Below are 12613 nucleotides of genomic sequence, written 5' to 3'. Positions count from 1 at the left end.
CACCACAGGACACACAGGGCACACATTCTGTCCACCACAGGCCACACAAGGCACACAGCCTATCCACCACAGGCCACACAGGGCACACAACCTGTCCACCACAGGCCACACAGCCTGTCTACCACAGGCCACACAGCCTGTCCACCATAGGCCACATAGCCTGTCCACCACAGGCCATATATCCTGTCCACCATAGGCCACACAGCCTATCCACCACAGGCCACACAAGGCACACAGCCTATCCACCACAGGCCACACAGCCTGTCCACCACAGGCCACACAGCCTGTCCACCACAGGTCACACAGCCTGTCCACCACAGGGCACACAACCTGTTCACCACACGCTGGAGCTGTGGGCAGAATAGGAAACCTTAGCTGAGGTACCAATGGCTCAGGTTCTACTCAGAGGAAACAACCAAGCAAAACTCACTGCATTTCGTTTTGCTTATTTTTGTTGTTGCTTGCGGGGTTTGGTGGTTACATTCTAAAACGAAGAAGTACCGGATTCCACTACCGTGCTCATGTCCTACAATCTAGCAGCTCACCGGAAGATGTCAAGGCTTCTGAGCAAATGGAGCCAAGACCATTAGATCAGCACGGTACGACTTTCCTCTTTCATCTGGCCATCTTCAGGATGCTGGGGTGTGTGTGTGTGTGTGTGTGTGTGTGTCTGTCTGTCTGTCTGTCTGTCTGTCTGTCTAATTTCCATTGTGTAAGCCATAAAATTATGTGAGGTTCTGAAACCTTTCACATGGTGTACTAACAGAAAAGTTTTCAGGAAAACGATTGTTCCTGCTCACACATCTGAACAAAAATGAGATTCATCGCCCTCCACCCACCCACTCATCAACTCAACCCCTCTTCCTGCCCACCCACTCATCAATCTAGCACATCTACCTATCCACCCACCATCATCTGGCCACTCCCCCATCTACCCACCCACCCCACTACCTACCCACCTACTCCTGTGGCCTCCCAACACTCCTCACCTATCTGTTCACCAAGATATACTGAATTCCACCACTGGAAAATGCCCAAAATCCTCACACTGGCAAATTACGGCAAATTCCTGCCATCAACCCTCCTGCTTTCTACGTCCACCACAGGAGAGACTCATGCACTTATCCAGCTATGTTCAATCCCCTGAACCCCCAGGACACCTGGGGCTGGCTCCTCACAGCCTCTCCAGCCCAATATAAGCAAAAGGCTCCACCTTAGATGCTGAAGCTGTATCGTAGAAAGGAGGAGCCCAGGCTGGGGCAGTTCCCAAAGCACTGGCTTGGCACTTGGGAGGCCCTGGGTTCCACCAAAACTAAGAAAGCCAGAGAAAACGTGTGCCTGAAGCCGTGAACCTCACTGTGTAACAGGGAAAACACCACCATCATTAGAACGTCTTTCTCCCTCCAGACTTAGATGTGTTCTGTACACATTAGACCAGAGGCCATTTAATCAGAAGTGGCAGGTGAAGACGCACTGATGAGACTCCATGTTCCCAATCCCACACACCCTCTCGGTTCTGATGCCGTACCCAGCTTCCTTTGATTACCACCCCAGAGCCATGGTGGTCACCTACCTGCACCTCAGCTACTCAAGAGACAAGGGGCAAGAGAAATCACACAAGCCCAGGAGGTCCAGACTTAAACTTACTCTGTGGTTCAGTGTAAAGGCTCTTGCCTGTAATCTGAGTACTCAGGAGGCAGAGGCAGTGGGTCCTTGGAGTTTGAGGCTAGCCTGATCTATATATACACCGAGCTCTAGGCCAGTCAGAACTATACAGTGAGATCCAGTCTCAAAAAAATTATAAACAGGGCCTGCCATCAAGCCTAATGGCTTGATTTCAATCACTCTGACTCATGGTAACACGGAATCAACTCCCTCAAGCTGTCTTCTGACTTCCACTAGTGTATCAACACACACACACACACACACACACACACACACACACACACACACACACGAGTGTGTACACATGTACACATGCATGAAAATAAATTTAAAGAAAGACCCAACCTGGCAAAATACCTCGCCCCCTAAACACACACACACACACACACACACACACACACACACACAACAAACATACATGTAATTGACATCCAACAAGAGTCCACCTGACAGAAGACAGTGTCAGGAAAGAGATGTGGAGACAGAAGCAGGAACCCAAAACATCAGACACAAAGACAACGCACCCCACGACTCCAGGTACCAGGTTCCAGAATGAGACTACAGGGACCACAGGGACAGGAGAAGACAAGCTGTTTCTGGGCGGTGAATCATTCTTCATCACCTTGATAGGGGTGTATGATGTGGCTGTGTGGGTCAAAATTTAAATACAGGACCCAGTGTAGTGTACATGCCTTTAATCTCAGCATTTGGGAGGCAGACCTCCATGAGTTAGAGGCCAGCCTGGTCTCCATAGTGAGTACCAGGCCAGCAAGAGCTACTCCGTGAGACTCCATCTAAAAAAATAATTTATTATTTATTTATTTATTTATTTATTTATTTTTTTTTTTTTTTTTTTTTTTTTTTTTTTTGGTTTTTTCGAGACAGGGTTTCTCTGTATAGCTTTGCGCCTTTCCTGGAGCTCACTTGGTAGACCAGGCTGGCCTCGAACTCACAGAGATCCGCCTGGCTCTGCCTCCCGAGTGCTGGGATTAAAGGCGTGCGCCACCACGCCCGGCTTAAAAAAATAATTTAAACACTTCAGATAAGTGCATTTATTATATGTCTACAGTATTTTAATGAAACAGTTTATGTTTTGTTTTTGTTTTTTAACTAAAGTGGGGCCAGGCAATAGTGGCACACACCTTTAATCCTAGCACTTGGGAGGCAGAGGCAGACAGATCTCTGTGATTTCCAGGCCAGCTTGGTCTACATAATAAGTTCCAGGACAGCCAGGACTGTCACACAGAGAAACCCTATCTCAAAAAAGAAAAAAAAAATAATTATTATTATTATTATTATATATACATATACATATATATATATATGCAAAAAAATTGGGAATCCTCTGGGAGAGCTAAGAAACTGTTACCTCACTTAGGTGTACTGACAGAATTCTGTTATCTTCCCCCAATCTGTGAAGTCATGGCTCAGCCCCAAGACATGTCAGCGTGTAGAACATGGTGGAAGACAGATTCAGTCTTCAACACGAATGAAGCCATTTACAGAAAGGGACCCACAAAAAATAAAAACGAAGCAAGTGTTAACAAACATCTGTAATCAGTAATCAGGAGACGGAGGCAGGAAGAGGTCATAAGATCAAGCCCAGCCTGCCCAGAGCTAGAAAACAGGAACAGGGGCTGAGGCTGAAGTTCGGTTGGTACTGTGCTTGCTCAGCACGGGAGAAGCCCTGGGTTCCACCCCCAGCACTGTATAAAGCAGGCATGGGGGCAGATACCTGTAACCCCAGCACTCAGGAAGTACAAGCAAGATCAGGACTTCAAGGCCATCCCCACTTTCTCAAAGTCATCCTCGGCTACGTAATGAATTTGAGACCAGCCTACGATACAAGAGACCCTATCACAAAGAAAGAAAAATTTAAAACAAACAACAACAAAAATGTGGCTGGAGAGATGGCTCAGTAGTTAAGAGTGATGGCTGATCTTGCAGAGGACGCAGGTTCAATTCCCAACATCTATATGGCAGCTGACAACCATACCATAACTGTAACTCCAGTCCCAGAGGATTTGACACCCTCTTTTGACTTTGGTGGGCACCAGACACAGACACACAGACACACACACACACACACACATACACACACAGGCAAAGCACTCAAACACAAAATAATTTTTTTTTTTAATTAAAGCCAAGCACAGTGGCACACACCTTTAATCCCAGCACTCAGAAGACAGAGACAGGAGGCTCTCTGTGAATTTGAGGCCAGCCTGGTCTACATATCCAGGTCCAGGCCAGCTGCTGCTACAGAGTAATATAATCTTTAAAAACAAATAACAATAATCGGTAGACCAGAGCTGGCAGATCAGTCCTTACTTACAGACAGTAGCTCTAGAGGCAGAGAGCCTTGGATGTGCTGCTTGTACACATCTGAGTTCTGAAGCTGGGCAGCTTCAGTCACCCACCCCATGGCTCAAGCTCCCCTGTATGGCAGAAGCAAGCCCCCAAATCTAACACAGTGATAAAGGTAACAGACGACATCACACTGAGAGCTATCACTTAGAGAATAGCCTGCCCTTCTACAGCACAGATTGTTGGGGCTTTCTGAAATCATAACACACTACACATAAACATGTTTCAGCACTATTATTCTTTATTGTGGTGCTGGGGCCCATGCCCAGGGCCTTGCATATGTTAGGTTAGAGGTCTACATCTAAGCTATATCAGTCTAGCCCCAAGGCACTTGAGGAGGAAAATCATGTTACTTCTTTTGACTCTTGATTACAAAAGGACCTGAAATCACTCTGAAAAGATTCTACCCTGATGTAGAAATTAGCCATGCACACATAAAATCATATAAGGACTCTAGTGAGAGGCTTTAATGAACATGAGCATAATACAGCTCACCATGAGCATATAATTAAGGTAGCTGCTTTAATCTGAAGGAAGAAAAACAAACAATCCCACTTCCCCACCCAGAGATCAACGAGGGAGAAAAACATCTTCCTTCTGGTTACCTGTGCTGGGTATAACTGCCCCCTTCCAAAGGGCACATTGTCACATTCCAATACACACCTACGGAAGGACCTTCTGGGACATGACCATCTGTCATGCATGATGCATACACCAACCCAGGGCTCCCATACCTCTAAGTCTTGACAGAGTTGGGGAAAATTAAGATCACTTGTTCACATTTTTGTGACATTCATATAAAAATCACCTTTATAGATGCTTTCATTAAAAAGAATCTGATCTGGCAATCTTGCCAAGGAGAGCTGGTCTAGTGTCAAGTCCACATACAAACGCAGAGAGGTGAGCAACTTTCCCATCGGTGACTGCAGCAAGAGCCTCACACAGTGCAGTTCCTCTTCCGGGAGCACCGCTATGCTCTTCCTTCCAAGAACTTCACATACTGTACCCGGGCATCGAAATGGTCAGCCGGACGGTTGTACGGTGTCCACACAGGTTCTCCCACAAACAGCCGCATGGCCTTCACATAGTTCTAGAAAACAATCCCCACATCTCATTGAACAAGTCTGCTCATCTCCATGGGAACCATTGAGATAGCCCTGGAAGCTGGCTCATCCACTTAGCACTCAGCTCCTTCAGACCTCTGTGCAAGCAGTGAGGCCACTTCCAAGCAGCATAAGCATCTGCAGCTGCTGCTCCTGGTCCATACCAAGGAGAAACAGGTCTGGTCTCCACCCACCCTCCTTGCTCCCTCCCCTGGGCACCACTCTCCTAAGGACCAGCACCAGGCCCCTGCCGCTGGCTGCTGGTAAGAGAATAATTTGCCAGCACTGACCTGAACCAGAAATTCAGCTTCCATGCAGTCTTACCTTTATTCTACAAATAAGCATACCCAGGTAAAAATGACAAATGTATGTTACTTACAGAAGTACGGGCTGCCACAAACAAAGTGGAAGTAAGCTCATCCCTAGGGACTCCCCACACAGTAGGTAATTAAATCAAGCATGACAGTGAAGCTGTGAACAAGAGACAGGGCTTGCTGCGGGATAATCCTCTTGTACACTGTAAAGATTGGTCACTCGAATTGGTTCAGTAAAATGCTGATTGGCCAGTAGCCAGGCAGGAAGTATAGGATGGGAGACCAAATTAAGGATGATGGGAAGGAGAAGGGTGGAGTCAAGAGACACCAGCCAGAGACAGAGGGAGCAAAAGATGAATGTGCCATGTGGTCGAGCGTAAATAAGGAATATGGGTTAACTTAAAATGTAAGAGCTAGGCCGGGCGGTGGTGGCGCACGCCTTTAATCCCAGCACTTGGGAGGCAGAGCCAGGCGGATCTCTGTGAGTTCGAGGCCAGCCTGGGCTACCAAGTGAGCTCCAGGAAAGGCGCAAAGCTACACAGAGAAACCCTGTCTCGAAAAACCAAAAAAAAAAAAAAAAAAAAAAAAAAAAAAAAATGTAAGAGCTAGTTGGTAATAAGCCTGAGCTACTGGCCAAGTATTTATAATTCACATAAGCCTCTATGTGTTTTTTTGGGACTGGGCTTTCTAGAGAGGAAATGTCCATCTTCAAGGACTCTTTATGCACCCTGGAAGCACACCAAGTGGAAAAGTAAAATGCAGAACCCGTTGCCTCCGGGGTGAAAGGAGGAAAGAAAGAATTGTGCCTCTGAATATGCAGACACCCTCTAAAGCAGCGGCTCTCAACCTGTGGCTCATGACCCCTTTGGCTTGCATATCAGATATTTACATGACAACTCATAACAGTAGCAAAACTACAGTTATGAAGTAGCAATGCAATAATTTTATGGTTGGAGGTGAACATACCATGAGGAACTGTATTAAAGGGTCATAGCATCAGGGAGGTTGAGATAATAATTCATAAAGGAATTATTGCAATGTAGTCTCTGGCACCCTTGAGGGATAGACCTGGGGCCCTGAGGAACAGGGGAGAAAACACTGTTGTCTCCATCTCATAATTCTTAATTCTTATTTTTTTAAAGATTTATTTATTTATTATGTATGCAGTGTTCTGTTTGTATATATGTCTGCACACCAGAAGAGGGCACCAGGTCTCACTATAGATGGTTGGGAGCCACCATGTGGTTGATGGGAATTGAACTCAGGACCTCTGGAAGAGCAGTCAGTGCTCTTAACCTCTGAGCCATCTCTCCAGCCCTAATTTTTATTTTATTTTGTTCTTTGTTTTGATCCAGGGTCTCATCTTACCCAGCCTATCCTCAAAACTTGATCTGTAGCTGAGGATGACCTTGAAGTCCTGATCCTCCTGTCTGAACGTCCCAAATGCTGAGAGGACATGCATATGCCACCATACCTGGCTTCATAATTCTGAAGTTTAAACCATATGCATTTACTGTTAATTTGGAAGGCTAGAGAGATGGCTCAGGAGTTAAGAGTGAATATGCTCTTGGGGGAGGGGCCCAAGGTCAGCTCCTCCAGCGCCCATGTCAGGTGGCCCACAACCACAACTACAGTTCCAGGAGATCCAATGCCCTCTTCTGGATTCTAAGGAACCTGCACCCATGTACACTTACCCCAACAGACACATACATAATTTAAAAATAGAAGTAATTTTTTCTTTTAATTAACTTGGGCTGGAGATGTAGCTCAGTTGGTAAACTGTCTGTCCAGCATGGACAAAGCCCTCAGTTGCATCCCCAGCACCACAGAAACTAGATTTGGTGGTAAACACCTGTAATCCCAGCACTGAGGAGGTTAAGACAAGAAGATCAGAATTTCGAGGTCCTCCTCAACTACATAGTGAGTTCAAGGCCAGCCTGGAGTACATGAGACCCTGTCTTTAAAACCAAAAATGATACCTACATGTCAGGTTTAACCCAAAACATCCTCTGAGACCCTAAAAACTAATTCCTGTGCTTACTTCCAGTCCTAATAACTGTACTGCATGACTGCTGAGGTCCCCAAATGAGAGCACCCACCCCTCAGTGGAGTAGTGGGTCTCTCTCCTGAAGATATCTGCTCCCTTAACTAAAGCCTGTGGATTAATGCCGTGGCACTGTCCACCAAGAACAAAAGTGAGATTCTGATCCTTCCCGCCAAGGCTCCCTGGCCACAGGCTCCACTGGCTCTCTCTGTGACTGCCCGTGTATCCGGGAGACGGCCCCTGCACAACACAGCCAGTGAGTCACGGCCACCTGTGATGTCCACGCACAGGCCAGACCACAGCACAGCACACTCTCACCTTCTCATCCAGCGTGAAACGGTGGTAGATGCCAGCAGGAAGCGTGATCATGTCCCCCTTCTCCATGGAAATCCGGATCCACTTGTCCTCCTTGTCCCTGACATCGAAGTACCCACTGCCCTCCAGGATGTAGCGGATCTCCTCATCCAGGTGCAGATGCTCCTCAAAGAACATCTTGATCTAGTCCAAGAGGGAAGCCGTCATGCAGCCCCTGCCCTTACAGCCAGACTACAGTGAATGCTACGGGTTAATAAAAGTGCCAAGAGCTGGCCAGGCAGTGGTGGTGCACACCTTTAATCCCAGCACTTGGGAGGCAGAGGCAGGTGGATCTCTGTGAGTTTGAGGCCAGCCTGGGCTACAGAGTGAGTTCCAGGAAAGGCGCAAAGCTACACAGAGAAACCCTGTCTCAGAAAAAAAAAAAAAAAGTGCCAAGAGCTGAGCCAGGGAGACGGCACAGTCAGTAAAGGCACCTGCCACCTAGACTGGTGTCTTGAATTTAATGCCCAGAACCTAAATGGTGGAAGGAGCCAACTAAAACAGGGTCTCGTTTAGCCTAGGCTGGCCTCAAACTCGCTTTGGAGCTGAGATGACCTTGAACTTCTGATCCTCCTGTTTTCACCTTCCAAGTGCTGAGATTACATGCTCCACTCTGTGAGGACATTCTGAAGAACTCTATGCCACTAAACTGAATGGCCCCAGGGAAGGGGTCAGGTACCCTGAAGACACCACCCCTTAAGCTCCCAGGAAAACATTCAAGTCTAGGGAAGCAGCAGGTGCAGAACTGTGAATCCCATGGAGAAAACCCCAAGCTGATCCACAAAGAGTCATGCCCCTCAAGAGCTGAGAGGGAGGGGCTCACCCAGCATCACTCCGCCCCAAAACCACACTAAATGGAAAGTCTTGTGTTAACAGGCAAGAGGGAATTGGTCCTCTCCAAGTGGGGCCTACTCACCTTCTCCTCATAATTGGGAAGTTTCTCTTTGCATATGGTGATGATGTCCATCCAGGAGTAGTTTCTCTCTTTCCGGATCTTTTCCAGTTCTGGATCATTCTCATACTTGTCAGCATCCAGCTATACGAGTTTAAACAAAATGGAGGTCACCTTGGCACAAGGATGTGTACACAGCAAGTGAGCTGGGAGTTTAGCTCCCTGGTGCAATGCTTGCCTAGTAGGGCACAAGGCTAGGTTTGCTCTCCAGTCCGATATGAAGGAAGCATAGCAACATGCTCCTTCCAGACCTGCGGCTGGATCACCCTATCAGAGCATCGTTCAGTCTTTGCCGGTCCTAGCCCAGGCCTCCACCTCCTCTTCTCATGAACTGTCCGTTTTCCACAGCGTCAGGTGGGAACCCCAGCTCTGACGAAGTCCGGCTCCCTTCTGCCACAGTCCCGCTGGGTCCTCCACATTTCCAGGTGAAGTTCTTATCCCTCACACCTGCCGAGACACAGCTCCCTCGGTGTGTGTGACCACTCTGCCACCTTCCAGGCAGTCTTACTAGGCTCTCTGTGGTCAGCATGCTTCCCATGCCCACAGACCAAGCTTGAGTTCACCAGGATGGACTGAGAGCTGCTGTCCTCCGGCCCCACTTGACCTTTCTATCTGCCCTGTCACTCTACTGTTAAAGAAATCTAGATTCTAGGCTAAACAACAACTTGTCACTCTTAAAAATTACTAAAAAGTTGGGGCTGGAAAGATGGCTCAGCAGTTAAGGGCACTGACTGCTTTCCCCAAGGACTCAGGTTCAAATCCCAGCACCCACATGGCAGCTAACGCCTGTTTGTAACTCCAAGCTCTGACACTCTCTCACAGACTTACCTGCAGACAAAACATGCCCATAAAATAAAAGTAAATAAATTAAAAAAGGAAAGGAAAGAGGGCTTCTCTTTTAATTACTGAAAAGTGTTGTGGTGGCCCATGACTGTAATTCTAGCTACTCAGAATGCAGGAGGGAGTTGTGAGTTGGGAACTAGCCTGGGCTACATAACAAAAAAAGAATATATACTCATACCTTTCCGTGGCAGGGTCCCATACCTCAAATTCCTGCTGACAGTTTTCATTTATCACGTTCCTACCTATTCTTTGAAGTCCAAAGCCAAGGACGGACCCCCTCTTCCTGACGTGCTCTCCCCAAAGGCTCCTGGGAGAACTAGTCTGAAATCCTCCATGAAACCCCTGACGATGAACTTAGTGACGCTTAGTTTTTGTTTTGCAATGAAGTGGCACCTTTATTTTATCATCATCACAGAACAGCACACCAACGCACAGGCATCAACACATTTTATGTGTATGAGTGCTTTGCATGCATGTCTGTCTGCGCACCACTCTCGGGGCTAGTGTCCACAGAGGCCAGAAGAGAACATGAGATCCCCTGGAGCTGGAGTTACAGACAACTGTGAGACCGTGGCAATGGAACCCGCGGAGCTAGTGCTGAGCCAGCTCTCCAGCCCTCATACATCGTTCTAGCAAGCCTGGCGCAGGACACTCAACGCCATTTTCAGTGCTGAACGCGCTCCTTCCTAATCCCGGCGTGGAAACTTCATCACCTACTTAAGACAACAGAAAAGGTGGGCCTCCAGTGGAGTCACGATTGCTCCTGCATGAGGTGAGTGGTTTAAGCCTCCCGTCAGCAGCTGTTAGTGGGCCTTCACCAGACACCAAAGGCCCCGATCGGACTCCAGGTTCAACAACTGTGCAACCAATTTGCTGTTCTCAGACCGGCTGGTGTTTGCAGAGTCTTGAGTGACGTCGTCTCCTAGTCTAAGGTTTCCGTGAGGGACAAAGACACTATTCCAAACAAGAGCTCTCACTCCAACTGTGTGGTGAGGAGGGGGTCTTTCTGTCACCCTGCTCCGTCCCCTTTCCCTCGCAGCTTCTGCAGTGGGAGAGAAGACTAACGCCTTCACCCAACAGGAACGACAGAGGCCTCGCTGAGCAAACCTCCCGCCCCGGAGCCCCTGCTTGACTGAGGTGCCGCGGCTCCAGATAACTCAAAGTCACTAATTTTGGAGGCCACCAGGTGAGTGCGTAGAGGTCATCATGGACGCCTAGGTTACTTCTCACAAACCGGAAGGCTGTGTTTTTTGAAACCACCCCCCACGCCTGAGCTGGTGTCGATCATTTTTGATTCAAGAGGCCAAAGTGCATCAACCGCATGATTTTTCTGGGCATGCGTCCCATGCAGAGCGTTGGCTGCGCATGTGCACACCGGATTCCTCTACAATCACCTTTCACCCTGCTTCCTAACCCAAAAATATCCCATCGGGGGTGGATTTGATCATGTGGCCACCCACGCATCAGCTCTGCTGCGTCCACACACCGTTACTGTGGGCACACCATGTGGTGAGCAGGCCTCCATGGCTTTTGGGGGCGTTTTTTGTGTTTGGTATGAGTGCTCTGTCTGCATGTACACCTGCATGCCAGAAGAGGGCATCAGATTCCATTATAGATGGTTGTGAGCCACCATGGGGTTGCTGGGAATTGAACTCAGGACCTAGAAGAGCAGCCAGTGGGGCTCTTAACCGCTGGGCCATCTCTCCAGCCCCAGGCCTCCATGGTTTTAGGGGACATGACTCGGCAAAGTTCCCCGGACTAGACTTTAACCCAGCTGGTTTGCACTTCAATTTGACCACATCAATGCAGACAGGCTAGAGCCTGTCCCTTCTTCACCAGCCCCGGGTTGTCTGCGGCCCTCTCGTGTCTGAACTGCGTCACCCATGACACTACCACGTGACTGACAGGCGGCATTGCGTTTGCAAACATTAGCTGTGAGGCCGGGCGCGTGCCACGAGGAAAGCGGGGCCCAAACACCGTAGTTAAAACAGATCGAGGGAGGGAGCGGCCATGCTGAACATGCGCGGCACCCCGGGTCCCCCACACACACACAGCGTGCGCAGGCGCGCTGTGCTCCAGCCCGCACCCGTACCTTCCAGTAGAGCACTCCGAGAGTGCGCAGCTGCTCCAGGCCCACCGGGCGGTCGGGCTGCGCGCGGTGGGGCAGCCGCGGGTCGGCGGCGGACTCGTCCATGTACCAGGCCTGCACCATGTTGACGGCGGCTTCCGCTAGCAGCACTGGAGGGGGCGGAGCCGAGCGGAGCCAGGACCGTCTGTGGGCGGGGCCGTCGGGAGGGCGGGGCTGTGGCTCAGGTGGAATCTAAGACGGTGCTACCTTGCCACATGGGCCGCGGAGCTCTGTTGGGCCTGGAGCACCACCTGATGTGGCCTCGGAAGGCTGTGCTTGGACTTTAGGTACCCACCGACCTGCGTGGCTGGTAGATCCAGCCATTCTTATTTCACTGGAGTGAAAGCAAATGCAAAAATGGAAAAGTGTGATTGCCTAAACAGCCCGGGGGCTCAGCTGCGTCTGCCGATGCAGTCACACAAAAGACCCCGGGGTCAGGGCGGGACGCTGGGCTCTCCACCGGCAGATGAAAGCATGTCCACAGCCGCCGCGCGCAGTTATGTGTCTGCCCGGCTTTCCTTGCTGTGGTAAAATACTGTGACAAGAGCGACTTAAAGGCAAAAAGGGGGGCTGGAGAGATGGCTCAAAGGTTAAGAGCACCGACTGCTCTTCCAGAGGTCCTGAGTTCAATTCCCAGCAACCACATGGTGGCTCACAACCATCTGTAATGAGATCTGGCGCCCTCCTCTGTATACATAATAAATAAATAAATCTTAAAAAAAAAAAAAAAAAAGGCAAAAAGGGTCTATTTGGCACACAAGGCCATGTTAAAGTCCAGCACTGGGGACAGCGGAGCTGTCAGAGCAGGAACTTGAACTTGAAGCGGCTGGTCACGTCCACAGC

General features: G+C 49.1%; 1 protein-coding gene across 1 annotated transcript; it reads right to left on the bottom strand.

The window, feature by feature from the left end:
• Positions 1-4251: 4251 nt before the first annotated feature.
• Positions 4252-11895, bottom strand: Adi1 (acireductone dioxygenase 1). The gene is made up of 4 exons (XM_006989791.4): positions 11735-11895; positions 8764-8883; positions 7812-7991; positions 4252-5122 (listed from the first exon to the last, which is right to left on the bottom strand). Exons 1-4 carry the CDS (start codon positions 11852-11854, stop codon positions 5003-5005), a joined length of 540 nt encoding a protein of 179 aa, XP_006989853.1. The 5' UTR covers positions 11855-11895; the 3' UTR covers positions 4252-5002.
• Positions 11896-12613: the final 718 nt, after the last annotated feature.

Source organism: Peromyscus maniculatus, chromosome 22 (genome assembly GCF_049852395.1).
Source record: "Peromyscus maniculatus bairdii isolate BWxNUB_F1_BW_parent chromosome 22, HU_Pman_BW_mat_3.1, whole genome shotgun sequence".
Lineage (NCBI taxonomy): Eukaryota > Metazoa > Chordata > Mammalia > Rodentia > Cricetidae > Peromyscus > Peromyscus maniculatus.
Note: the sequence above shows the minus strand (reverse complement) of the source record. Positions and strands in the feature narration are given on the sequence as shown.